The sequence below is a fragment of the Schistocerca serialis genome, chromosome 8, assembly GCF_023864345.2.
Source record: "Schistocerca serialis cubense isolate TAMUIC-IGC-003099 chromosome 8, iqSchSeri2.2, whole genome shotgun sequence".
NCBI classification, from domain to species: Eukaryota; Metazoa; Arthropoda; class Insecta; order Orthoptera; family Acrididae; genus Schistocerca; species Schistocerca serialis.
In genome coordinates, this window is record NC_064645.1 from 449940071 (window position 1) to 449966085 (window position 26015).

Genomic DNA, 26015 nt, shown 5'->3' on the forward strand with positions numbered 1-26015 from the left:
CAGGGAGAGAAGATGCTAGTTGTGGTATGAGGTACCCTCCGCCACGCACCGTATGGTGGATTGTGGAGTATGTATGTAGATGTAGATACCTAGTACTGACAGAATTCAAAATTACACTCACTGTATTTTTAGCTAACTGGTGTGAACCTTCCAGGCAGAAGTTATTAGGGTGTAATATCTGTCAAAATATATATGATCAACATTGAGTCCAGTGCTGCAGACACAATATTACCGCAGTCTAACATTACAATTTTGATACTCCAATTCGTTTCTGGTACCTGCAGCAATGGTAGCATCCCAAGCAGTCAGCAAGCCACACATCTTTAGTTTCCTAATGACACTAGGAGATACAAAACAGTACATTGCAGTACCATTTATTTACCATTATCTTGTAAGGTATAGACATTTAACGAATAATGTTGTTTTCCTTTAATAACCAAAAAATGCTGGTAAACACTATAAGATCTGACTTTTTGTAGAGAGACTTCATATATCTACTGAACAAAGTACAGGTTTGTTCACTACACTTTCAGCCAAAGCAGTGAATGTGGAATGGGAGAAACCCACATGGGATTTAATACCTACACTATTTAAAAACGAAAACAATTGATTATTGAAAAATTATTTAATTGGATAGATAAAAAATCTACTCACCAAGCAGTGGCAGAACACACACATAAAAGACTGTTGTGATTGACAAGCTTTTGGAGCCAGTGGCTCCTTCTTCAGGCCAAAGTGTTGAAGGGGAAGGAAGATGGATGAAGGAAAAGGATTGGAGAGATCTAGGAAAATGGGTAGATTTTGGGAAAGTCACCCAGAACCGCGGGTCAGGCAAGGCTTATCATACAGGATGGGAAGGAAAGACTGATTGTAGCGACTGCATCAGATGAGATTTTAAAACCTGAGACCTTAAAGGTGTAAGGCAGGGTAATATTCAAGACAGAGATTACTATTAAAACATCATGCAAGAGTTAATAAGAGTGAGAAGCTAAGAACATTGTACATAATAGAAGTGGGAGGGAGCATTGAAAAAATAGATGGGAAAGACAATGAAAGATGTAGACAACTAAAATGGAGTGAAGCAAAGAGAAGTTACAGTGAAGAAAAGCTGAGACAGAAGGAATTAACGTTAATTAAGGCCACGTGGGTAGTGAGAACCAAGGACATATTCTAGTGCCAGTTCCCACTCGCACAGTTCTGAGGAACTGGTGTCTGGGGGAGGAATCCAGATGGCCCATGTGGTGAAACAGGTGCCAAGAATCTCTACAACAGGATATTGCGAGTTGCCAGTATATACCCTCTGCCTATGTACATTCATCCTAATTGATAATTTGATGGTAGTCATGCTGATGTAGAAAGCTGAACTGTGTTTACATAGTACACACATAAAAAAATGTTTTGCGTCACCTCAGTTCCAAGAGTTCTGGAACCTGTACAGAAAATTGGAATAGAGATCAACATAAACACCATTTCCACCCTTTTTGTTGCACATGAAAAGCACATGTTGCATGTTGTACCACCATACAGTGTGGCCTTCAGAGCTTCAGAGGTAGTGGTTCAGATTGCTGTACACACTGACTGGTACCTCTAATACCCAGTAGCATGTCCTCTTGCATTGATGCATGCCTGTATTCATTGTGGCATACTATCCACTAGTTCATCAAGGCACTGTTGGTCCAGATTGTCCTACTCCTCAATGGTGATTTGGTGTAGATCCCTCAGAGTGGCCAGTGGGTCACGTCATCCATAAACAGCCCTTTTCAATCTATCCCTGGCATGTTCGATAGGGTTCATGCCTGGAGAACATGTTGACCACTCTACTCAAGTGATGTCGTTATCCAGAAGGAAGTCATTCACAAGATGTGCACGATGGGGGTGCAAATTGTCATCCATGAAGATGAATGCCTCACCAATATGCTGCCGATATGGTTACACTGTCGGCCGGAGGATAACATTCACTTATTGTACAGTTCCTTCTATGACCACCAGCAGTGTACATCAGCCTCACATAATACCACCTGAAAAGAGCAGGGAACCTCCACCTTGCTGTACTCGCTGGATAGTGTGTCTAAGGCGTTCAGCCTGACGGGGTTGCCTCCAAACACATATCCGACGATTGTCTGGTTGAAAGCATATGCAACACTCATCGGTGAAGAGAATGTGATGCCAATCCTAAGCAGTCCATTCAGCATGTTGTTGGGTCCATCTGTACCACACTGCATGGTGTCATTGTTGCAAAGCTTATTGCACACAGTTTCAGTCATAACATGAGGTCCTATTGCTGCATGAAAAGCATTATTCAACATGGTGGCGTTGCTGTCAGGGTTCCCAGGGTTCCTCCAAGCCATAATCCATAGGTAGCAGTCATTCATTGCAGTTGTAGCCCTTCGGCAACGTGAGTGAGGCATGTCATCGACAGTTCCTGTCTCTCTGTATCTCCTTCGTGTCTGAACAACATTGCTGTGGTTCACTCCAAGATTCCTGGACACTTCCCTTGTTGAGAGCCCTTCCTGGCACAAAGTAACAATGCGGATGCAATCAAACCACAGTATTGACCGTCTAGGCATGGTTGAATTACAGATAACACAAGCCATATACCCCCTTCTTGGCAGAATGACAGGAACTGATCAGCTGTTGATCACCCTCCATCCGATAGACACTGCTCATGCGTGGTTGTTTATATCTTTGGGTGGGTTTAGTGACATCTCTGAACAGTCAAAGGGATTGTGTCTGTGATATAATATCCACAGTCAATGTCTGCCTTCAGTAGTTCTGGGAACCGGGGTGATGCAAAACTTTTTTTGATGTGTGCAGCTGGTGTATGATGTGTCATTTTGCAGTTGGCTCTCCCTTTGATAGTATATGTTTTGCCAGTTACAGGGATATTATTGGTGGTGGTAGGAGGGTCCATAGGCCAAGTCTTGCAGCAGGGACCATCACAGGGGTAGGAGCCATTGGGTAGGGAGATGGGTGCAGAAGGAGCATAGGACCTGACAAGAAGAATATTGCAGAGATTGGGAGGGCGACAGAGAGCTATTCTAGATGTGGTGGGCATAATTTTAGACAGAATAGATCAAATTTCAGGGCTTGATTTTAGGATAGTATGGCCCTGTTGAAGTAGCTGATTAACACATTCCAGACCAGGATAATACTGAGTCAACAATGGTGTGCTCCGAAGCTGTTTTGTGGAGGGATCAGTAGAATCAGGATTGGATCTGATGGCCCTGGAAATCTGCTTTTTAACTAGGCTAGTGGGATAATTACATGCAGTGAAGGCTGAGATGAGAATGGTGGTGCACTGCTGTAAAGAGTCTGTGGATATTACATGGTGTAAAACCATAAGAACACACTTTTGCAGTCGAATCAACATTTATTTTAACTCTGAACAAAGCAATTACAAGAGAGGCTATCAAACATGGCGTTCAATGAGACATAGACAAAGTGAACTAAAAGTAAAGTCAAGGAACACCAGTTCAAAGACATGGCGCTTCATGCCAGAGGTGCCACAGATTCCCCCCCCCTCCACCCCCCCCCCTCCACCCCCCCCCCCCACCCATAGTGAAAGGACACCCCTCCACATCACTCCTGAAGTGGGTATGCACAGGGTGCATGACAGTTGTGAGCGGCGTCCCCTTACGTTGCACGGTATGTGCATAGTGGGTAAGCTTGGAGGTGAGGTGGTGTGGAGAGGATGGGGGATGTAGCTGAAGGCAAAGTTATTGTTGTCCATGACAGATGGTGTTGGTGACGAATGACTGCATAGGGCTGATCGGCCATGCATAGACAAACATTGGGAGAGTCTGCTACGTGAGATAGTTGGTATAGCTGTAGATCCGAAGGAAGCTTGACCATCCACAAGATCCACAGTGCAGCATCTGATAGAGCTTGGTCATCAATCAATGTAGAAGAAACCAGTTCCGCAATTGTTGCTAAATCTGAGTCACAAATGCAAAAATCTTCAACACATTTGCTTTTGAAGCAAAAGTGATTACACTTACAAAAGTATTCCTGTGTTAGTAAGATGAGTTAAGTGTAAGAATGGGCCAATCATTAGACCCCATAAAAATTTTTTAATAGTCAAACAAAGTGCTTGTGATAATAACACCAGACAAAAACAGAATTATATGCTTCTCATGCATGAAATATGTGTCTATATTCTCCTGCTTTCAGTGGAATAAGCTGCAAATATGCAGATGTCTGAAAGTATTTCTTCATGAATAAGTTGTACCTTATGTCATTGAATCAGTGTGATCCAGCTTTTTTTACACATATTTTAAGATAATTCATATCTATTGTTAATTTACTACCACATGGAATGCAAAAATATAACAACTTTTCATTAATTAAGTTTGAAATAATTAAATAAAAAAGCATTATCCTTACAAAGCATGTGAATGTTTGTTTTCTTGAAGTGCTGGTCTCACTTCAGTTGTTAAACAGTAACAATTTTCGTACCAGAGAGTGTCTTGACTGTATATATTAAACTATGATATTACTTCAGGAAACTCATAACCATCCAGATCATTATGTGTGCATTTCAAATTCATACTGCCTTCTTTACACCATGCTAATGAGGTAATTTTCATGAGAAAAACAATTTTAAATTTTTTGCAGTCAGTGGATCAAAGTTACCCACAAAGGGCGAAAGTGATTGTAGTGTACAGTAATTCCTTGATTTAAAATTTTCTGTTTGAACTATTTATTATGGGAAGGAGAGCAGAAAATAAAAAATAATATTCCTATTAGAGGTTATGTTAGATCAAGAGCAGCTATCTCACTTTACTACATTTCAAATTGTATTTTCAAGATGTCCTTTTTCAAACAAACTGCCTTTATTTTGCTTATTGTTTTGTTTTTAATTTACAGCTAATTTCTTTTTATATTTAAAAAAAGGTGTATTTTTTCTTTTGCAGAGTGTAGACCAACACATGTCAGCAGATATGCCAGTGTTACAAGACTTTGAGGTCATTTTTATAACTATATTGCACATACTTCCAAATTCCATTTATAATATATTAATTTTTAAAATGTACAATTATTGTAATACTGTTTTTTAATGACTCCATGCAAAATAATTAAATAAATGCTGGTAAGCTAAAAATTACAAGGAGATGGACTGAAGGGTCAGTTTTGGGGGATGAAATTCCAATTACTACCACCATTGTCATTTTAAAGAAGAAGAAGAAGAAATAGATTATGATGAAAAACCTATCTTTTGTAATTATTAATTCTTTCCTAATTGTGAGGGGGCACTGGAATTTGAAAGTATGAAAAGGAAGAGAAGGAAAAATAGTGGGTGAATATGGACTGGGCAAATGAATGAAAGAGGAAGCTGCCCGGTTGACTTTTGCACAGAGTGTAATTTAATCGTTGTTAACACTTGGTTTAAGAATCATAAAACAAGGCTGTATACATTGAAGAGATCTGGAGACACTGGACGGTTACAGATTGTTTATATAATGGTTAGACGAGATTTAGTAACCAGATTTTAAATTGTAAGATATTTCCAGTGATAGATGTGGACTCTTAACCACAATTTATTGATTATGAACTGCAGATTAAAACTGAAGAAATTGGAAAAAGTTAGGAAATTTATGAGGTGGGATCTGGGTAATTTGAAAGAACTAGAGGTTGTTGAGAGTTCCAGAAGGAGCAGTAGGCAATGGTTGACTAGAACAGGGGAAATGATTACAGTCAAGATGAATGGGTAGCTTTAAGATATGAAATAGTGAAGGCAGCAGAGAAACAAATAGTTAAAAAGACAAGGCCTAGTAGAAATCCATGGATAACTCAAGAGATATTGAACTTCATCAAAAAGGAGAAAATATAAAAATGCAGCAAATGAAGCAGGTGGGAGGGAATACAACTGTCTAATAAGTGAGAGTGACAGGAAGTGCAAAATTGATAGGCAGGAATAGCAAGAGGACAAATGTAAGGATTGAGAAGCATATTTCAATAAGGAAAGATAGATGCAGCCTACAGAAAAACTAAGGAGGCCTTTGGGGAAATGAGAAGCAGCTGTATGAATATCAAGAGTTCACATGGTAAACCAATCCTAAGCAAAGAAGGGAAACCTGAAAGGTGGAAGGAGCACATAGAGGACCTACACAGGGGAGATGAACTTGAAAGCAATATTATACACTGAAGCTCCACAGAAACTGGTATAGGCATGCGGATTCAAATACAGAGATATGTAAATAGGCAGAATACGGCATTGGAGATAACAAGTGTCTGGTGCAGTTGTTAGATCAGTTACTGCTGCAACAATGATTGGTTATCAAGATTTAACTGAGTTCGAACATGGTGTTATAGTCAGCACACAAGCGATGAGATACAGCATCTCTGAGATAGCAATGAAGTGGGGATTTTCCCATATTACCATTTTACTAGTGTACCATGAATAGTAGGAACCTGGTAAAACATCAAATGTCTGACATCACTGCGGATGGAAAAAGAACCTGCAAAAATGGGACAAACGACAACTGAAGAGAATTGTTCAATGTGAGAGAAATGCAACTCTAGTCTACGTTTTATATCCTCTCTACTTCAACCATCATCAGTTATTTTGCTCCCCAAATAGCAAAACTCATCTACTCCTTTAAGTGTCTCATTTGCTAATGTAATTCCCTCAGTGTCACCTGATTTAATTTGACTACATTCCATTATCCTCTTTTGTTTTTGTTGATGTTCATCTTATATCCTCCTTTCAAGACACTGTCCATTCCATTCAACTGCTCTTCCAGGTCCTTCGCTGTCTCTGACAGAATTACAATGTCTTCAGCAAACATCAAAGTTTTTATTTCTTCTCCATGGATTTTAATTCCTACTCCAAATTTTTCTTTTGTTTCCTTTACTGCTTGCTCCATGTACAGATTGAATAACATCGGGGATAGGCTACAACCCTGTCTCATTCCATTCCCAACCACTGTTCCCCTGCGTGCCCCTCTACTCTTATAACTGCCATATGGTTTCTGTACAAATTTTAAATAGTCTTTCACTCCCTGCATTTGACCCCTGCCACCTTTAGAATTTGAAAGAGTGTATTCCAGTCAACATTGTCTAAACCTTTCTCTAAGTCTACAAATGGTTTGCGTTTCCTTAGTGTATTTTCTAAGATCAGTCATAGGGTCAGTATTGCCTCATGTGTTCCAACATTTCTACGGAATCTAAACTGATTCCTTTAGGACTGGAAATATTGCAGCCCAGTTGACCCATATCTCCCAATCAAACACACAGAGATACCCATCCATGCGGAAGACACCAGAAATTTCTTGGAAGGTCTTAAAACCATGCTCATCCCACTCCCAACTGGATCTCTTCTTATTTCTATCGATGCAACCTTAATCTATACAGCATAACGTGTACCAATGGTTTCTCAACCCTAGATTTCTATCTCTATCAATTGCCACCTGTAAAAACAACAAAAAAAAAAAAGTTTGGTCAGGGTGTCACATTGGAATGAAATTTCACCACAACTCTGCCCAACACCAATATATATGTGTTCCACAATGGGAAGGTCACCACACCCAACTTTCATTTAACCTGTTCTCTTGACATGTCTGCAGTGTAGATCAGAACCATATTTCCCAGTAGGGGAATCATGCAGTTTTCTTATGGGGGGCCAAGAAAAACCTTTCGGACACACCACCACTCAGTACAGGCAGAAAAAGGCCTCAGAAGATGGTACACAGGCCACCAATGGAACCACACCTTTTCTTGGGTCTTTTATTGACACGCATTTCATGACTGAAAACAGCAGTTTGAAGTGTAATGTGCCACAGAATGATGTTATTGACAATCTTTTATGCCCTCCTGTACAGAGACAGCCATTGACTGATTCCTACCCCTGCAAGCAGGCAACTCTTTGTCAACCTTCAGTTGAGTGGCACTATGCTACTGCTCTTGCGTCTGCTTGGGGACATGCAGAATCTGTGGCATGTCAGAGTGGTTGCCTGCCTACAGGCACTTAATTGACATTGAACCGGAGAGATGGCAGGCAGGGGGGAGGGGGGTATTAGAGGGATCTTTGCCATATTATTCAAGCATGTAGCAATGTCGCACCCCTTTCCCCACACCCCCTGCTCGACTTCCAGTGATCATGCTGCAGAAGGGTGCAAAAAGGGATAAATAACATTTATTGCTTCAGATCATGTCCAAGTTTTATTGAATGTTTTTGAAAGGTTCCTTGTGTTCCATAGTATATACTAGAGCAGAAACTGCAGTCAATCCACAGTAAAAAGGGACTGGATCACATTCAAAGATGCTGCAGATGATGTTCTCAGATAAGGGTTGACTCATCTGGGAATGTCAGCAGTGTGAAAGGTTGTCAAGAACATCATTTTGTTGCACATTATACTGGAAATTGTCGTTTTCAATCACAAAATGTGTGTAAATGTCTCTCCAATGGAAGGGGTGGTTTTTTTCCTCCTGAGGTTTTTTCATGTTGATAGCTAGTGACAGCGTGTCTAATATGTTTATCATGGCCAACCATAAGAAAACTGCATGAATTCTACACTGGTTGTTGCAGTTCTGACCAACATCACAAAGGCATCAAGAGAGGGAGTGAGATATGTGTAAGAGGGGTATGATAACCTTACCATCATGTAACATGGCCCTGGTGGCACAGGGCAGAATTGGGGTGACATTTCATGTCAATGCTTAAACCTCACGTGAATATCTGAGCTCTGGCCTTGCTGTTCGAAGCATTGACAAATCTGAGGGTGATCTTCCAAGGTGCCACACTTATGCACCATTGCAGAGGAAGGTTTTAGGGACCTTTGAGTCAAATTTCACACTTCTGCATAACAATGGGAAATATCACAGGGTTCTGAAAACATGCTCTGCTAATTCCTTTGTGCAGCTTACTTTGCATTTAAGGACCTTGTCTACAAATAAATTAGGGAGCAGCTGCAGGAACTGGAATTGTCCCATCCTATGACACCCTTTCATTGGGCTGCATGGAAGAAGTACTCCTCAACATCCAGATGCAGCTCCTCCCTCCCCCTGTGGCTTTGTACATGTTAAGCAATAACATCTTTGTGCTCTGAGCGTGTAGTAAGCAAAAAATTCTCTAATTCCTACAACAGTGTAACTCCAATTCCCAAACTTCAATTCATCTAGTGCTTTCCCAAGTCCTTGACATTGACCATCATGTCATGAAAGTTCATATCCAAACCTCACTAAATATAAAACCCACCAACAAGCAACAAGACTTTGCATCCTCCTACCTCTGTACTAAATATACATTAAGATGCCCCTTTTTTAGCTACATTTTTACTCTCTCTCTCTCTCTCTCTCTCTCTCTCTCTCTCTCATTCTCTTGATGCTTCCCTGTTTCCTTTCCCAATTTCATACTAGTTCTTCGCTGCACTCATCTCTTACTCATTATCCATATTTACTTCTTGCTCCCTCATCTATCAACTTTCTATTGAATGTATTATTTTTAGCCACTCTCTCTGACCTCCCCCCCCCCCCCACCCCCCCCAAATCCCCCAGTCTTTGTCTCCTCACATGCTTGACCCAACCTATCTTTCTTTCCTTCTTCCCTTCTTCAGGAAGGACTTAAGGAAAGCAGTTATCAATCTAAAGAAGACTATTTTGAACACCAAAGTACACTACTGGCCATTAAAATTGCTACACCAAGAAGAAATGCAGATGATAAATGGGTATTCATTGGACAAATATATTATACTAGAACCACATGTGATTACATTTTCGCGCAATTTGGGTGCATAGATCCTGAGAAATCAGTACCCAGAACAACCACCTCTGGCCATAATAATGGCCTTGATACACCTGGACATTGAGTCAAACAGAGCTTGGATGGCATGTACAGGTGCAGCTGCCCATGCAGCTTCAACACAATACCACAGTTCATCAAGAGTAGTGACTGGCGTATTGTGATGAGCCAGTTGCTCGGTCACCATTGACCAGACATTTTCAATTGGTGAGAGATCTGGAGAATGTGCTGGCCAGGGCAGCAGTCAAACATTTTCTGTATCCAGAAAGGCCTGTACAGGACCTGCAACATGCAGTCGTGCATTATCCTGCTGAAATGTGGGGTTTCACAGGGATCGAATGAAGAGTGGAGCCATGGGTCGTAACACATTTGAAATGTAATGTCTACTGTTCAAAGTGCCATCAATGCGAACAAGAGGTGACTGAGACGTGTAACCAGTGGCACCCCATAGCATCATGCCGGGTGATATGCCAGTATAGTGAAGACGAATACACGCTTCAAATGTGCATTCACCATGATGTAGCCAAACACAGATGTGACCATCATGATGCTTTAAACAGAACCTGGATTCATCCGAAAAAATGACGTTTTGCCATTCGTGCACCCAGGTTTGTCGTTGAGTACACCATCGCAGGTGCTCCTGTCTGTGATGCATCGTCAAGGGTAACTGCAGCCATGGTCTCTGAGCTGATGGTCCATGCTGCTGCAAACATCGTCGAACTGTTCAAGCAGATGGTTGTTGTCTTGCAAACGTCCCCATCTGTTGACTCAGGGATTGAGACGTGGCTGCATGATCCATTACAGCCATGCAGATAAGATGCCTGTCATCTCGACTGCTAGTGATACAAGGCCATTGGGATCCAGCACAGCATTCTGTATTACCCTCCTGAACCCACCGATTCCATATTGTGCTAACAGTCATTGGATCTTGATCAACACGAGCAGCAATGTCGCGATACGATGAACCATACTGGTGATAGGCTACAATCTGACCTTTATCAAAGTCGGAAATGTGATGGTACACATTTCTCCTCCTTACACGAGGCATCACAACAACGTTTCACCAGGCAATGCCAGTCAACTGCTGTTTGTGTATGAGAAATCGGTTGGAAACCTTTCCTCTTGTCAGCACGTTGTAGGTGTCGTCACCGGTGCCAACCTTGTGTGAATGCTCTGAAAAGTTAATCATTTGCATATCACAGCACCTTCTTCCTATTGGTTAAATTTTGCATCTGTAGCACGTCATCTTCATGGTGTAGCAATTTTAGTGGCCAGTAGTGTACTTTACCAGGCATGGTTCTGTTGGAGGTAGTATGTTGTTGGCTTCTTTTGACCTTTGAACTGCATTATCCAACCAGTTATAGGGAGACCTACAGTTGAATGTGGATCCCGAACCATGGTGGAGCTCAGCATTTTTCACATAAGACAATATTGCTAGAAGTGAATGAAGTTGTAACTTACAGTTAAAGTCCTATAACTGACCAGAGATCGATCCCAAGACCTTTGGATTTGTAGTCTGGCACTTGACCACTAAGCCACTGAACCAGATTGACCTTACACTTCCAAAAGCAATGCATAATTTGTTCTTTTTCTTTCATTGGGCATGTATATCAGCAGTCTTAGAATTTCACCCTCTAAATGTATGTAGTGGCCAACCATCCTGTCTCCCTGTAATTTGCAGTTTTTTCAATCAATTTTCCTTTTGATGTAAATAAATATTGTAAGAAGAAACATGAAAGAGCATTTGGTTTGCTTGGATAACTATATTTTCTGAAAATACTGTGTAAGACAATAAAAATCAAGAAATTAGTTTAATATATTACTCGGTCTTTCATTTTTTAGGCTGGTGATACGGATACGATGTGATGCAGCTATAGCAAAAAGCTGCCTGGGGAAGAAATTTGGTTGTGACCCAGAGAGAGAGGCACCACATCTAATGAATGTGGCACACTCATTAGGACTAGAGATTGTGGGTGTCAGTTTCCATGTTGGTTCTGGCTGTGGTGATCCACCTATTTATCACAAAGCTATTGCAGCATCCCGAAAGGTTTTTGACCATGGGGTGTTTCTGGGTTTCTCCATGAATCTAATTGATATTGGTGGTGGTTTTCCTGGTGAAAAGGGTTGTACTTTAGACAAGGTAATATTATAAGTCTCTTACTTGTTAGAGAACTTCTTGGTTTATGGAAACCTTGCATAATTTTTTTTCTACAATAAGTAAAAAATACTTGCAAAAGCTTATTTTGTATTTCCTGTATACATAGTGTTGTTTGCTATATTTCAAGCATACATACATTTTTTTTGGATCTCATTCTGAAGTAGAACTTTCACATATAAAGAGAATCACTACACAGTGTTGTGTAACATATAATTTTTCTTTCAATTTTACAGATAGCAGAGGTGGTGAATAATGCTCTGGAAGAATTCTTTCCTGATTGTGGCACACAAGTTATAGCAGAACCAGGGCGCTTTTTTGTTGCTTCTGCTTACACACTTGCTGCAAATGTCCACTCCAAAAGAGAGCTTAGTAATGTAAAGGATGGATCCATAATGTCAGTCATATACTATATAAATGATGGAGTATATGGTAGTTTTAACTTCATATTGTATGCACCTGCAAAAGTGACACCAATTCCTCTTAAAGTAAGTTTGGTACAGTTTTTGCATAATTATTATCATTAATATTGTGTGAAATGGGTAAATCACATCTTATAATTTCCCTATGCTGCTTCTTGAAAATAAGGAGCAAATTAAAATGAATGAAAAGAAACTGTGCTCTAAGTAATTTAAAAATCATTCACTGCTTCTTTCATTTCAGCTTCTTCCTTCCATGCTAATAGTCTGTTTCAGAGTTATGCATTTACATTAGTTATCTTCACTTCAAATTTTATTAATATATCACTTAGCAACAACGTACGTAATCATTCAGATCAAATATATTTTAACTGGAATTACTTTTAATCTGAACTACTTCTGTTTCAGTTCTCAATGCACACCAGAATCATTTAGTTATTTGTTTTGTAAATGCATACATAATAAATACAGTGCATGTCATAATGGAAAATTGAGGTCCCATCTGTGTTACTTCATCACTCTGGGATTGTATTTATGCCTCACTGAAAATGTGGGCTTAATTTGACAATCAGGCATTTTCCAAAGAATAATAATATGGCACTATAGCAAAATAGTGTGTAAAAACTTTTATCATATTCTGTGGGTAGTATTACTGCTTTTCAAGATCTGTTATACACATATATATGCATTGTGTTCTTCTTTATAAAATACATTTGTTTGTGTAATTAATGGTTTGGTGTACGAAATGGCTTGTAACTGGAACAGTCATTTCTAATTAAAACTATTTCAGCAGCTTGCATGCTGTGTTTCTTAAGTCTAACTGCTCAGTGTACTGTAATGAGTGCACATGGAATATAATGTTGTGTTTCTTATGTTGTTGCTGCTGCCATCATTATTGTTGTGTTGTTGTTGATGATGATGGTGATGAAGAGAAAACATGTAACATAGTCCACTACTCTTAAATAGCACACATCTTAATGTTCTTGCCCAACAGATTTATTATGGTCAACATTATCAGAAGCTTTCACTTTATAATGCAGTGCAATTTTTTATTGACAGTGCATATGATTCTCTTTCTTCAGCTGAATCTAATTCTAGCTCACCAGGAACCTTGTGCTCTGTAAGTCACTGCAAAATGTGTAGCAAAGGTTACTTTTACTTCTCTACTATACAGAGTGAGTCACTAACTATTGCCACTCAGAATAACTCCGGAAGTATGATAGTAGCTGAAAAGTTTGTGGAACAAATGTTACATAGGACAATGGGGGCCATAATATGACTTTGGTTTTTTGTTGCCAGGTGGGGTGGCATCAGAGATATGAAGATCAACTTTGTTTCTCTTTTTTTAAATAGGATGGTATAGTTTGGTACTTATTTTCTGATAAGGCTATTGAAAGGAATCCAATGATGTGTAACGGTAAGGTCTTAGAAGGCCAGCGGTCACAAAGGTGGCATGAGCGTCAATTTACAGAAGGTGTTCGAAGTGATGACCATTGGTATCATTGCACTGCTTCAATCTTCTTATCATGGATTGAGTGGGTATTCCTTGTCATTCTGGCACTTATCAAAGCACATGCTCTGACAGTTCTCTCTCATATATCGTGCTAATAGTAAATATTCGCCGAATACGACATATCCATCTTGTTCAGACTTGATGTCTCTGGATTTTTTCTCGTGGGGATTCATAAAAGACATTGTTTATAAAGAATTCCCAAGTACATCGGAAGATATGCAAGAAAGAATTATCAGAGCATCTGCTTCAATAAGTGCCGATGTGATAAGAAATACCAATCAATTCACGATAAGAGGATTGCAGCTCTGCATTGATACCAATGGTCATCACTTTGAACATCTTCTGTAAATTGCCGTTCATGCCACCTTTGTGACCTTCATTGACCTACAAAGACCTTACTGTTACACATCATTGGATTCATCTGATAGCTGTTACCAGAAAATCAGTACCAGACTATAGCATCCCATTTAAAAAAAACCAAGCTGATCTTGATATCTCTTAAATGACCCAACCTAGCAACGAAAAACCAACATCATATTAAGGCCCCCATTGTCCAAGGAACTTTTGTCCCACAAACTTTTGAGCTCCTGCCATATTTTTGGAGTTATTCTTGATGGCAATAGTTAGTAACTCACCCTGTATATTATATTTTCATGCTGTTCCAATCATAGAGAAAGTGTAAAAAGAATAATAGATTATATAGGACTGTAATTAGCCTCATCTTATATTAAAGATCCTTACAAGGGTGTAATATGTAGTGAGTCTCAAGACATTCCTAAGTTCTTTGCAGAGAATGACTTCTGAAAATTTTTTGAGTGTATTTTCAACAGGTAATAAGCATTTTTCTCTGACTATCTGATAGTTTACATATCCTGTTATCATAATGTGCAATGGATACCAACATACTTATATATGATTAAAGACTGTTTTGGTGCATGTCACACAAGTGGTTAATAAGAAACTTATTTCATTATACAGCTGCAGTTTACTATTATTTTGCCAATACTATCAATGAATCAAAATGACCTACCTTCACCTACAATAGAACAATGTGATCAATCCATCCAAATGTTAATTCTCTCAGTTTTTTTCAACACTGATGCCAAGTTATCAGTATATTGTGAAACTTTAATACTACATAAAATCAGTCATATGTGCAGATGTGCACTGATTATGAGGGCACTGAAATGGAATGCCATAAAATTAGGTTGAAGTACTAAATTCTCTGATCTGATATTGCTTCACTGAAGATTATCACTACACAGTTCCCATGTTCAACCATTATGTGGATACAAGAATCACAGATATATAAATAAATGAACACTGAACTGAGGAAACAACTGACAATTCCTGTTTGAGGAAGGTCAACTAGATGGTGGATCAATCAGATTTAATATTCAATGCGTGGGAATACTCATTTCCTCAACAGTCTGTCACAGGTTGCTAAAACAATAGAACAGCACTTGCAATTGGGAAAAGGTGCACATCATTTCAACCTTTAAGAGGAGTCACAGAAGAGTTGTGTGAAATTACACCCTGTCTCTTTGATGTCAATATCTGGTAATATTATGATAAACTCTCGGTGCTCATGTATGATTACTTTTCTTGAGACCAAACACTTCTTATGGGTTCTGAATTTACTGATGATTTGAAACAAAGCTTCTTTTGTCCATTCAGAAGACCCAGAAGGCTGCAATTAGTGGAACCCAGATTAATGCAGTGTTGGTTGACTTCCAAAATGTTTTCAGTAAAGTTCTGCTCTGCCACCTAAACAAATTATATGCATGAACAGTCCACGGGTGTACTGCCGGTCCGTAGAGTCCAATAAGCACAATATTTCGGTGATCAGACATGTCGCCATCGTCAGGTGCGCTGACAAACTGATCTCACGAGGCATTCTCTTGGTGGTCCGCACCCGCGCGTCAATGGTTGGTTAGACACCGGTGATTGTACCTGTGGTGGCATCAGTGTAATTGCCTCATCCGCCCTAGTCACCCATTCATTTCATTTGATGAGCATCTTTTTAATTAGACTCAATGCTGGTTCCCATGCCCTGCTGAGGTTGTAGCCACAATCTAGGTTGATGAGTCCGTCCCTGGTACAAATTTCAATAGCCTCTCTAATGACACTGTCCCAATGTGTCTGTGCCTAGACGCTGGTATGTTGGTAGTCCATTTCATGATTTTCAGACAAACAGTGCTCTGTAACCGCTGACTCATTGGGGTACCCAAGTCGAGTGTGCCTGTGATGTTCTCGGCAACGATCTTCAATGGTGCGCACTGTCTGTCCAATATAAGTTTTCCCACATTGATATGGAATCTGGTATATGCTGGCCTTCTGCAAACCAATATCATCTTTGACACTTCCCAATACTGCTCGCGTTTTATTTGGTGGTCAACAGACAGTTTCTACTCGGTGTTTCCTCAATATTCATCCTGTTTTCCCTGATAGTGCACCACTATATGGTATATAGGCAGTGGCTATCTCTTTCTCTGTGACTTCTTCCATCTCCACACGCTGTACTGTAGAGGTGGGGTGGAGAGCGTGTCTGCTTTACCATACTGAGTACCTGTTTTTCAGGAATACAGTTTTGAGGTGTTCCAGCTCTTGAGGCAGACTCTCTGCATCAGAGATGATGCACACCCTGTGCACCAGTGTTTTTAACACCCCATTCCTCTGTGGCAGCTATCCACTTGCAAATACAGGTTGGTGTCGTTTTCTTCCTGTATGTCCGATGGCCCAGTGTGCCATCTGCTCTTCTTTTGACCATGACATCCAGGAATGGTAATCTTCCTTCTGCTTCAGTCTCCATAGTGAATTTGATGTTTGGATGTATGGAGTTCGGGTGTGTAAGGAAGTCTAAGAGCTTGTCTCTTCCATGGGGCCAGATCACAAATGTGTCAAAAAAATGGCTCTGAGCACTATGGGACTCAACTGTTGTGGTCATAAGTCCCCTAGAACTTAGAACTACTTAAACCTAACTAACCTAAGGACAGCACACAACACCCAGCCATCACGAGGCAGAGAAAATCCCTGACCCCGCCGGGAATCGAACCCGGGAACCCGGGCGTGGGAAGCGAGAACGCTACCGCACGACCACGAGATGCGGGCACAAATGTGTCATCCACATAACATAGAAAACAAGTAAGTTTCCATTTGGATGATGCCAAAGCTTCCTCTTCGAAGTACTCCCATATAGAAATTTGCGACCACAGGCGAGAGTCGGCTCCTCATTGCGACTCCTTCTGTTTCTTCATAGTAATCTCCATTAAAATTGAAATACATGGAGGTCAGAACATGCTTGAAAAGGTCAGTCGTCTTCTCGTCAAATTTCTGTGCAGTAAGCTGAACTGACTATCGAAGGGGTACAGCAGTGCCTGAGAGTGTCAGGAATTTATAACATTCCTTGCAAATGTGGCAAAAGTTATGTCGGCCGGTCTGTAGAGATTGTTGCTGATTGCTGTGTTGAGTATCACCATAACTTTAAATGCAGGTATTTGGATAAATCAGTGGTAGAGCACAGCCTGTTATATACATGCAAGATTTTATTTGAACAAACAAGAATACTTGCTGAAACATCAAGCTGTCGGGACTCGGTGATCAGGGAAGCAGTTGAAATTAGACATAGTGAAAACAGCTTCAATAGAGATGCAGGCTATGCACTGTGAAATGCATGGAAGCTTGAAATTGATAAGGAAAGAGTGCAGAGGAAGACTTCTGTGGCTGATGTGGGGGTTGGCACTGGAAACCAATCCGAAATAGAGAGTGCAAACAAAATCTAAGGGTGTAGAGGGTGGCAATGCAGTATAAAAATGGGATACTCAGCAGTTCACAACAGTCAGCCTTAGTCCATGATGATGATGATGGTGATGATGAAGGCAATCACCAAAAGTTTGAAATTTTATCAAAATTTGATGTGGCAGGTACACCATGAACTGCAAGGGTTCTGTCATAGCCATAGCTGAACTAACATATTTCATTAATTCTAGGCAGTTGATTTTCCAGTTAATGCTGTAACATATCTATAGTCCTAAAACTTAACAAATTCTGCTTTTTTTATATGTTTCAGAGTATTTCTGTAGCTCGTGGCACACTATGAGAGTTGCTGAACTGAGTCTTGTCAAAAGTTAAAGATAATCAATTTTTCTTGAATGTTCAATTGACATTTTCAAATATTTCACTAGCTATCTTTTCTGTACTTTTATCATCTCCAAAAAGTACATAATTTTTGACAAATGACAGTGGATATAGAAGATCATTTGCTTATATGGGAAATAACAGATGATACCAAAAGAATCATGTTGTGCACCAGGTCTGAATATTTCAAATTTTGGTGCCTATTGTATGTGACTGAGTGTAACTAATACATACTGCTTTCTTTCATGCCAATAAGATGAAAACTATGAACCTGCTTTGTCTACAATTCTATAAGATCTAACTTTTGTATGGTTCACACAGTCAAAAATGTTAGGCAAGTTGCAAAATATTCCAGATGGAAGTAATCTGTATTTCCTGATTCTAGTATATGACGTGTCAAAGTCATCATAGCCTGCTGAGTTGACAATATTTTTAAAATTAAAACTGTTTGCCACTGATAATGTTTTTCTGTATTAAATGTTTGTATAATATATTATGCATGAGCTCCAAATCTTACTGACAATAATGAGCTGGGTATGTAACCCTTTCCTAATATCTTGTCTCCTTTCGTATGATGTGGCCAAAAGCACCATGTTTAAGTCCGTCAGTGGAAATCCAGCTGTTAAAATATTCATTAGATATTCAGTTTATTATATTACAAAATTCATGTGAACAACATATGATTATTTTTACTATTGATTTTATCATAACAACTTCAACATTTATTTTTGCCCCTAAACTTCTCACACCAAGTCAGTGTGATCCAAGAGTTTTATATTTTGTTGCTGATTTTTTATATAAAGGTAGCCTGCCCCATGTTAATACCTCTATTGTATGGCTGTCTCCTCAGATCTACTTATACTGTGTGTTTTGATCCAACATGACAATCTGTGTTACTCAGTATTTCAGTGAAGTGATACAATGTGAGCATTTACAGGCAATCACTATCTCAGTATTTTATGTGCATCATTTCCTAAGTTAATTTGTTGTTATCACTTTTATAACTAGTTTCATGTTTCAGGGAGTGTCCTTTTTTACACAATATGTTCCAACATTGATTCTCAGGTCCTTTCAGAAACATTTCTCAACATTTCTCACAGATGAGGGAATTACATCAAACCTGCAATGAACTGATGACAGTCTCTATCTGAGGAAAGTTCAGAAGTGACAACTTTGAAATAAGTGAGCATGGTATGGATTCAGGTGTGGTTTACCCTTCAAGTGATAAATTTCAATGTCATTTGTTGTTAAAAATTGCTACGTCAGTAAAGATGGGCAGACTGAATGGCAGGTAAAACCAGTTAGTCATAGGAGAAGACCCAAATTACACAACACAATTTTGTATAAGCCACCAAAGTCTGCAATGGAAGTTTTCTGTCTTTATTTTGATGATAAATTGATAGCTGACATTGCTAAGTACACTAACATGCACATGATGATCATCATGGATTGTTTGGGATCTCCTCTGATGTACAAGACACAACCTGTTTGTAGATGAGTGCCTTTTTGTATCTCCTGATGTACAAGGGAACTTACTAAGCTTCCTATCTCCATTTCAAAGACCAGTGGGATATAGATGGGCCTGATGTACCTGAATTTGCAGTAAATATCCCATACAGAAGATTCACGATGTAACAGTGCTTCAGCATTCCATTTTCCTTATAAGTTCCCAGGGATTCCACCAAATATCTCTGCTGCAAGTATTCGTCAGTTGTTTTCCAAGAATATATTTATCTGAAGTCCGCTGTTTTTGCAGAACAAAAGTCAGAAACAGGTATTATGTAAGAATTAACTGACACTGTATTTAACAGGTATGCTTTCATGTCATACACTCTGATAGACAGATTTTGGAAACTATTCGGCTTTATACATATAAGTGAAGACATTTATCTGATCCAGAAATGCAACATTGTTTAAATATGATCCTCAAAAATCAACTATTTCATGCATGATGCTCAAGATGAGAGAGCTGATTCACTTCAGTGATGACAGCTATTTGCTTTCTACTAAAGACTCTGTCTGTAACAGGTTGTTCAAAATAAGACCTCTAGCAAATAAACTCAGTGAAATGTGTTGTAAAATGCCACTTGAGCAATATCTGGCTGTTGGTGAACAAATGTGCTGAGCAAAATCTCATAACAGTATAAAATGGTACATGTCAAACTGCAAAAGTGTGGTTAGAAAAAGAATTTTGTGTTCAGTTGTGTAACTGACTTTGCTTACAAGTTTTAGGTTGAAACAGACAAGGAAAATTTTGCAAGAGATGGAGAAGAAAATACAGAAGTTTCCTCAGATGTAGTTGTACACCTAGCAAGGAACCATTGCAAGATCCACCAAGAAGGGATCCTCAGCATTAGTACTATAATAAGAAACTGAATTACACAGTGTAAATTGTGGAGAAATTATTTTTTAAAATAATTTTTCTCTCATACTATGTTTACTAAAGTACACAATTTTAGCTACTTTACCTAAATTTAAATTATTCAGTTACAAAGGGTTAGGTAAGTACTGTTTGGGAAGGAAAGAAGTTTATAGAGTTTAATTTCTCAGATACAATAAGCTTATTAGAGACAGAGGGAATGAAGTAGAAGAAAATTGCCTATGCCCTTTGAAAGGAACCAGCCTGTCATTTGCCATAAGCGTTTTTGAGACATCACAGGAAACCTAAATCTGAATGGCCATATCTAGACATGAATCTTCATTCTCCCAAATTCGAGTCCAGTGTACTAACGATTGTGTCACCTCACTCAGTGGTATTGTTCATTATAGGTTGGGAAATCAGGTAGCATATTTTTACGAGAATGGAATTTGTAAGTTGATTGTTCATTTTCCTTAACATTTGTGGAAATTAAGATGAAAAGCAGATTTTCTCTCCAAAAGACACACTTTGATCTTCTTGGATGGTTTGTAAATCATACTCATGTCATTTTTGCACAATATGTGGCCAGTTCTGTCCATCACCATGTGAATGTATGGCAGAATGGCCATATCTGATATTTCTTCTACCCATGTGTTGCTTTGCCAAATGTTATGTTTTGAGACACTTCTAGAATATATTTCCATGGGTTCAGTGTTTGCCAATATCTTCGTTGAGTTGGTACTGGACTTGGCACCTGGTAAACCTGAGGTGTGGTGCAGGTATGTCGATGGTACCTTAGTCATATCAAGCCATGGTGATGAACAGTCCGATGACTTCCTAAGGCATCTGAAGAATCTCTATGCCAAAATAAATTTGTAATTTATGTAGAAAAGGGCCAACAGTCTCTATTTCTAGTTGTGCTCTTCTTCCCAGGTTAGTTGTTGCCAAAAATGGCACAATGTGTAGAATGGCAGATAGCGATCTTGTCTGACACCCAGGTCCAGTAGAATTTCCATACACTTCACAAAGTATACCACCATCACATCTGGCCATAAGACAGTGGTACTCTGAGTTAAAGGAATCCAGAAGTGTCATGGAGAGGAAAAGTTCTGGGCATCTGAGCATGAGTAATGTAGATGTGGAATGTGTCCAACAGAGAATTACCTTGAGCCCAAACTACAGCTGCTGCATGCACTTCAATCTATGGCACACCAAAGTGAAAAAGATTTGCAATTGAGAGTCCAAGTTGCATCAACTATGACACAGACTATCTGGAAAAGTGATGCTTTTGTGTGTCCTGGAAGGTAAACCAAAACAATGTGAGGATTTGGAGCTGTGAAAACTTCCATTTTATTGTGGAAATTGTGTGTGACATTCCAAAAGTAGACATGTGTTGTGGTCTGCTTCATGACTGTGTGGTGGGACTGTTTTTATTTGCCGAGGTGTCAATAGAGATTTTATCTGAACATGCTGGAACAGTTTGCATCTCCACAAGTCAAAGAACTGCAACTAGACATCATGCTACAGCAGGGTGGCACCCCTACTGAGTGGGTCTTGTTTATTAGAAAGGCTTTGGACAACGCATTTCCAATGTACTAGATTGGCAAAGGAGGACCCATATCATGGTCCCCAAGGTATCCAGATACAACCCTATTAGATTTTTTGGGGCTTTGTGAAGGATACTGTTGCCAGATGCCACTGCAGGACCTGCAGAAACTGTGAGCTCACATCAGAACAGCAATTGCATACATTAATGAGCACATGCCAGACCAGAGATAGGAGGAACTGAAATATTGTTCAGGTATCCTGTGTGCTGCATATGGTGCACACATTGAAGTCTGTTAAATGCCCACTAAGACTCTAAGTGTGTCTGAGCATTGTGCCACAAGTCACACCTTTCTACCGCTCCCCATTTGTGAAACATACATTATTGTGTTTGTGAAGATTATTTTAGAACATCCTGCAGAAAAAGGTGACAGTTTTTATGAATGAGATGACTTAGGCAACACAGATTATTTAGGAAGTGATACAAAATAGTTTTAAGCTGTTGAACATTCATAGCTATTACTTGATTGATTAATTTATGCGGGAAGACAAAACAACAGTGTTCTTAGCTCACTATTTCCCATATCAAAACTGAGTTTTATGTGTGGTTTCTCTCTCTGTTAATCTAGTAAACAGCTGATACCATGAAAGAGTTACAAGAGGCTTATTACTACTTCTATATAATGAATAGGATAGTTGCGGCTCACCATATGGCAGAGATGCTGAGTTGCAGAAAGGAACAACAAAAAGGCTGTCAGAAAGTTAGCTTTCAGCAACCAAGACCTTTGTCAAAGGCCGTGTTGTCCAAAATCGTATTATCTGACATTCTTTCTGTTCTGTCTTCCTGCAACTCAGTGTCTCTGCTATATGGTGAGTAGCAACTATCCTTTTCATTATATTGTTACATTCCATCCTGGATTTTCCATTGTTTGCTATTACTACTTTTTCATTATAACTTTTTCATCAGGCACAATTTCTTCTGGAAATAATAACCTGAATATTCTGTGTCTCTTGGCTTTGAACACTTTGCATTAGAAGATTATATGTGGCGTTGTTTCATTCCCCTTACCACATGGTCTGCATTTAGGGACTTCTTTCTCAATATCCATCACATGTAGGTGATTCATAAAGTCCTACTATGAGCACAGAATTATACAACTTCTCTGAAAATGTGGTTCTAGAATCATTAGCTTGACAAGTTTCTGTTTCTGGATCTTAGTCCAATAGTCTGTTTTGCCTCCAACTCTGGCAATACAGTTTTGTTCGTACCAACACCTTAGTGACAGCTTTGCCAACTTATCAGATTGTTCATTTCCACTGCTTCCTGAGTGACCAGGAACCCCCCTGTTGCTTTCCCCTAGTCTCACAAGGCCCTCATGGCATTCTGAAATGATCTTTGATCTTGTTGCAGGAGCTGATAGAGATTTGAGAGCTGGTGGGCTGTCTCAATGAATGTTGGTGCCACAATTTTTGTAGCAATTTTGCAGATTTTCTTTCATATACACTCTAACAGCAGATATTTTTGCCTGGAATACTGTGGCTGGCTTCCCCAGAAGGCTGCTCTCTCTAATCTAGGATAGACCACATATAGTTCACCCCAGCATCTTCATCTGTTTTCAGCCTGTCAGCAGACCAGACTGTCTTCTGAGCAGTATTGCAGTTCATTATTCCATAGTGCCTTGCTTCTAATTATTACCGTGAAAGTTGTATTGAAGCAGCTGGAACTTATTGTATAGACAGCAAGCATTTCCCTGAGCATTCGTATATTTACCAAATTCACTACACTGGTGTGGGATTCTGGATTTCCTAAAAGCTTCCAGCTGTTTCCAGTTTTTAAACTTATGGTTCTGCTGCTGCCTCCATTATAACCCAAAAGTGTAATGGAGGCATAGCCAGTTTGGGCCCCTCCCCTATATAGTGAGCGTGCTGCTAATTCCACCTGCTATGGCTAAGCAGGCCACTCTCTGCACCTTGCTAAGCTCCTTAGCAGTCACCTTTTCTTGCACTTTATTTCACCATACTGTAACCCCATAACTTATCACAAATCTTATTACAGTGGTGTATATCCAGTACACACTCCTGGGGCAAAGAACACAGTTTCTACCACAGGCTCTTCAAGCACACATAAGAGTATCTTTCATCTTGGAACATATATTCTTTATGTGTGAGGTCCAAGGTAGTTTTGCATCCAGTATTACCCTCAAATACTTCACTGTCCCCTCTATCATATATCATATATCAGAAGCAAGCCTGATGGACCAGTAATAAGGCAAGCAGAGAGGCATCATGTAAGTGCATACCTCCAAGGTGTCACCTCCCAGGACTTTGGCCACTGGTGAGCGTCATATCACAACCAATAGATAGGGTGCAAGTACCACCAGAGATCCTTCTCACTGGGGATGTACTTCCCTCTGCTGAGTCACATGCATGGAAATAGATCTACAAGTATACCTCCACATACCTGCTATTTATAATGGCACAGCTCCACTCATTCGCAGTTCTCTGCTGATGCTATGGGCCAAATCATGTGCCTGCTAATCCTAGCCCTTCCATCAGAGCATGGATGGAGTCACTGCTGTGGGACTTCAGACCTCACCAACATCACTTCCAAGAAGTGTCTATCCTGTGTGCCAGTGCCAGATTTTCCATGCCAAATGTGCCTTGTGTGATGAAACAGGTCACAAAGTAGAAGTCTGCTTACACATCTCTTCCCAGCAGAGGAACTTGACATGGTAGACTCAGAGGTCCTCCACATCCACACAGTATTCCCCATGTGGGATTGATAAATGACTTTGCAGGTGTTTGTCGATGGCCACCTAGGCAATTTTCAGAGGTACACCAGTTCTACCCCTCTGATCTTTCCATGGACCACCTATTGGCAGTTGGGCTTCCCTCCACTTCAAACATTCAACCAGTGCCTTGGCAGTTAAAGCAATGACATAGTGGTGGTCAAAAGACAGTTAATAGCTCTTCTTCAGCATGGTGTTACAAAATGCATGATGCACCTCCTTGTAATTGATACACCAGGGGCAACGGACTTATTGGGACTTTATCTGTTTGATCTTTTGGTGCTTGAAGTGCATGATACAACCAATAGCATCCAGCCCACCACAGAAAATTCTTTACTCAAAGTACTGTTCATTTTACTACTGGTATCAAGGGATTTTAAGCCCACATCACCCTCCTACTGAAGGTCATGCTCTGTTTTTTAAAAGCACTTACTGTCCTACTTGCCCTTTGGGATAAGTTACTGGCAGAGGTGCAACATTTGCAAGATGCTGGCATTCGATGGCTGTTTCCAGCAGTCAGTGGACACCATCCACTGTGCTGGTCAACTAACTGGACGACTCCCTCTACATATGTGGTGACTTCAAGAACACCATTAATGCACAGTTAATTCTTACCCTATATTGAAGGTGAACAAGGTTCTTGCTCAGCTAGCTGATGGCAAAAGCTTCATGAAAATTCATCTTAAGGACACATATTTAGAGCTTCCATTGGATGCGGCATCATGGGACTTGCTTATGATCAACATTGCCTTCAGTATCTTCCACTAGAATCAACTGCCCTTTGGTACTATGAGCGCCCCAGTGATATTTCAGAGGTATAGAGAACATCATATATTGGAACTGCTGGGTGTGACCAATTACCTGGATGACATCATTGTTGTTTGGCAGTCTGCCCAAAATATGTCAAAGATATGCAGAATTTTACACCTCTGAAGAATGTGAAGCAACTTCAGTCTGTATTGGACCAATTGAATTAGTATCATAAGTTCATCCCCCATGTTGCCACAATCACAAAACTGCTGAACCTTCTGATGGCTTATGGTCCCACAGTCCCTGGGTTGTTACAGCAGACACATCTGATAATGGATTAGAAACTGTCCTCTAGCACATTGTCGTTGGTGTGGAATGGCCAGTCACTCAAAAGTATTGACAATCAAGTCAATGCAGTTATGGACAGATTGAAAAATAGGCTCTGGCCATTATTTCTGCTTTGAAAAAATTTGACAATTATATGTATGGGCATCATTTTACTCTACTGGCAGAACACAAACCACTGCTGCCCTTATCTTGATCTGATGCAAATATTCCCACAAAATTTGCTCACTGTCTTCAACAGTGGGCTTTGTTTCTCACCAGTTA

General features: G+C 39.8%; 1 protein-coding gene across 1 annotated transcript in view; it reads left to right on the plus strand.

The window, feature by feature from the left end:
- The window catches only part of LOC126416609 (ornithine decarboxylase-like), a 108541-nt gene that overhangs the window by 61853 nt on the left and 20673 nt on the right, over positions 1 to 26015 (plus strand). Inside the window, exons 5-6 of the mRNA XM_050084362.1 lie at positions 11582 to 11879; positions 12131 to 12382. Of these exons, the coding sequence (XP_049940319.1) occupies positions 11582 to 11879; positions 12131 to 12382 (550 nt within the window). The remainder of the gene's footprint in view (positions 1 to 11581; positions 11880 to 12130; positions 12383 to 26015) is intronic.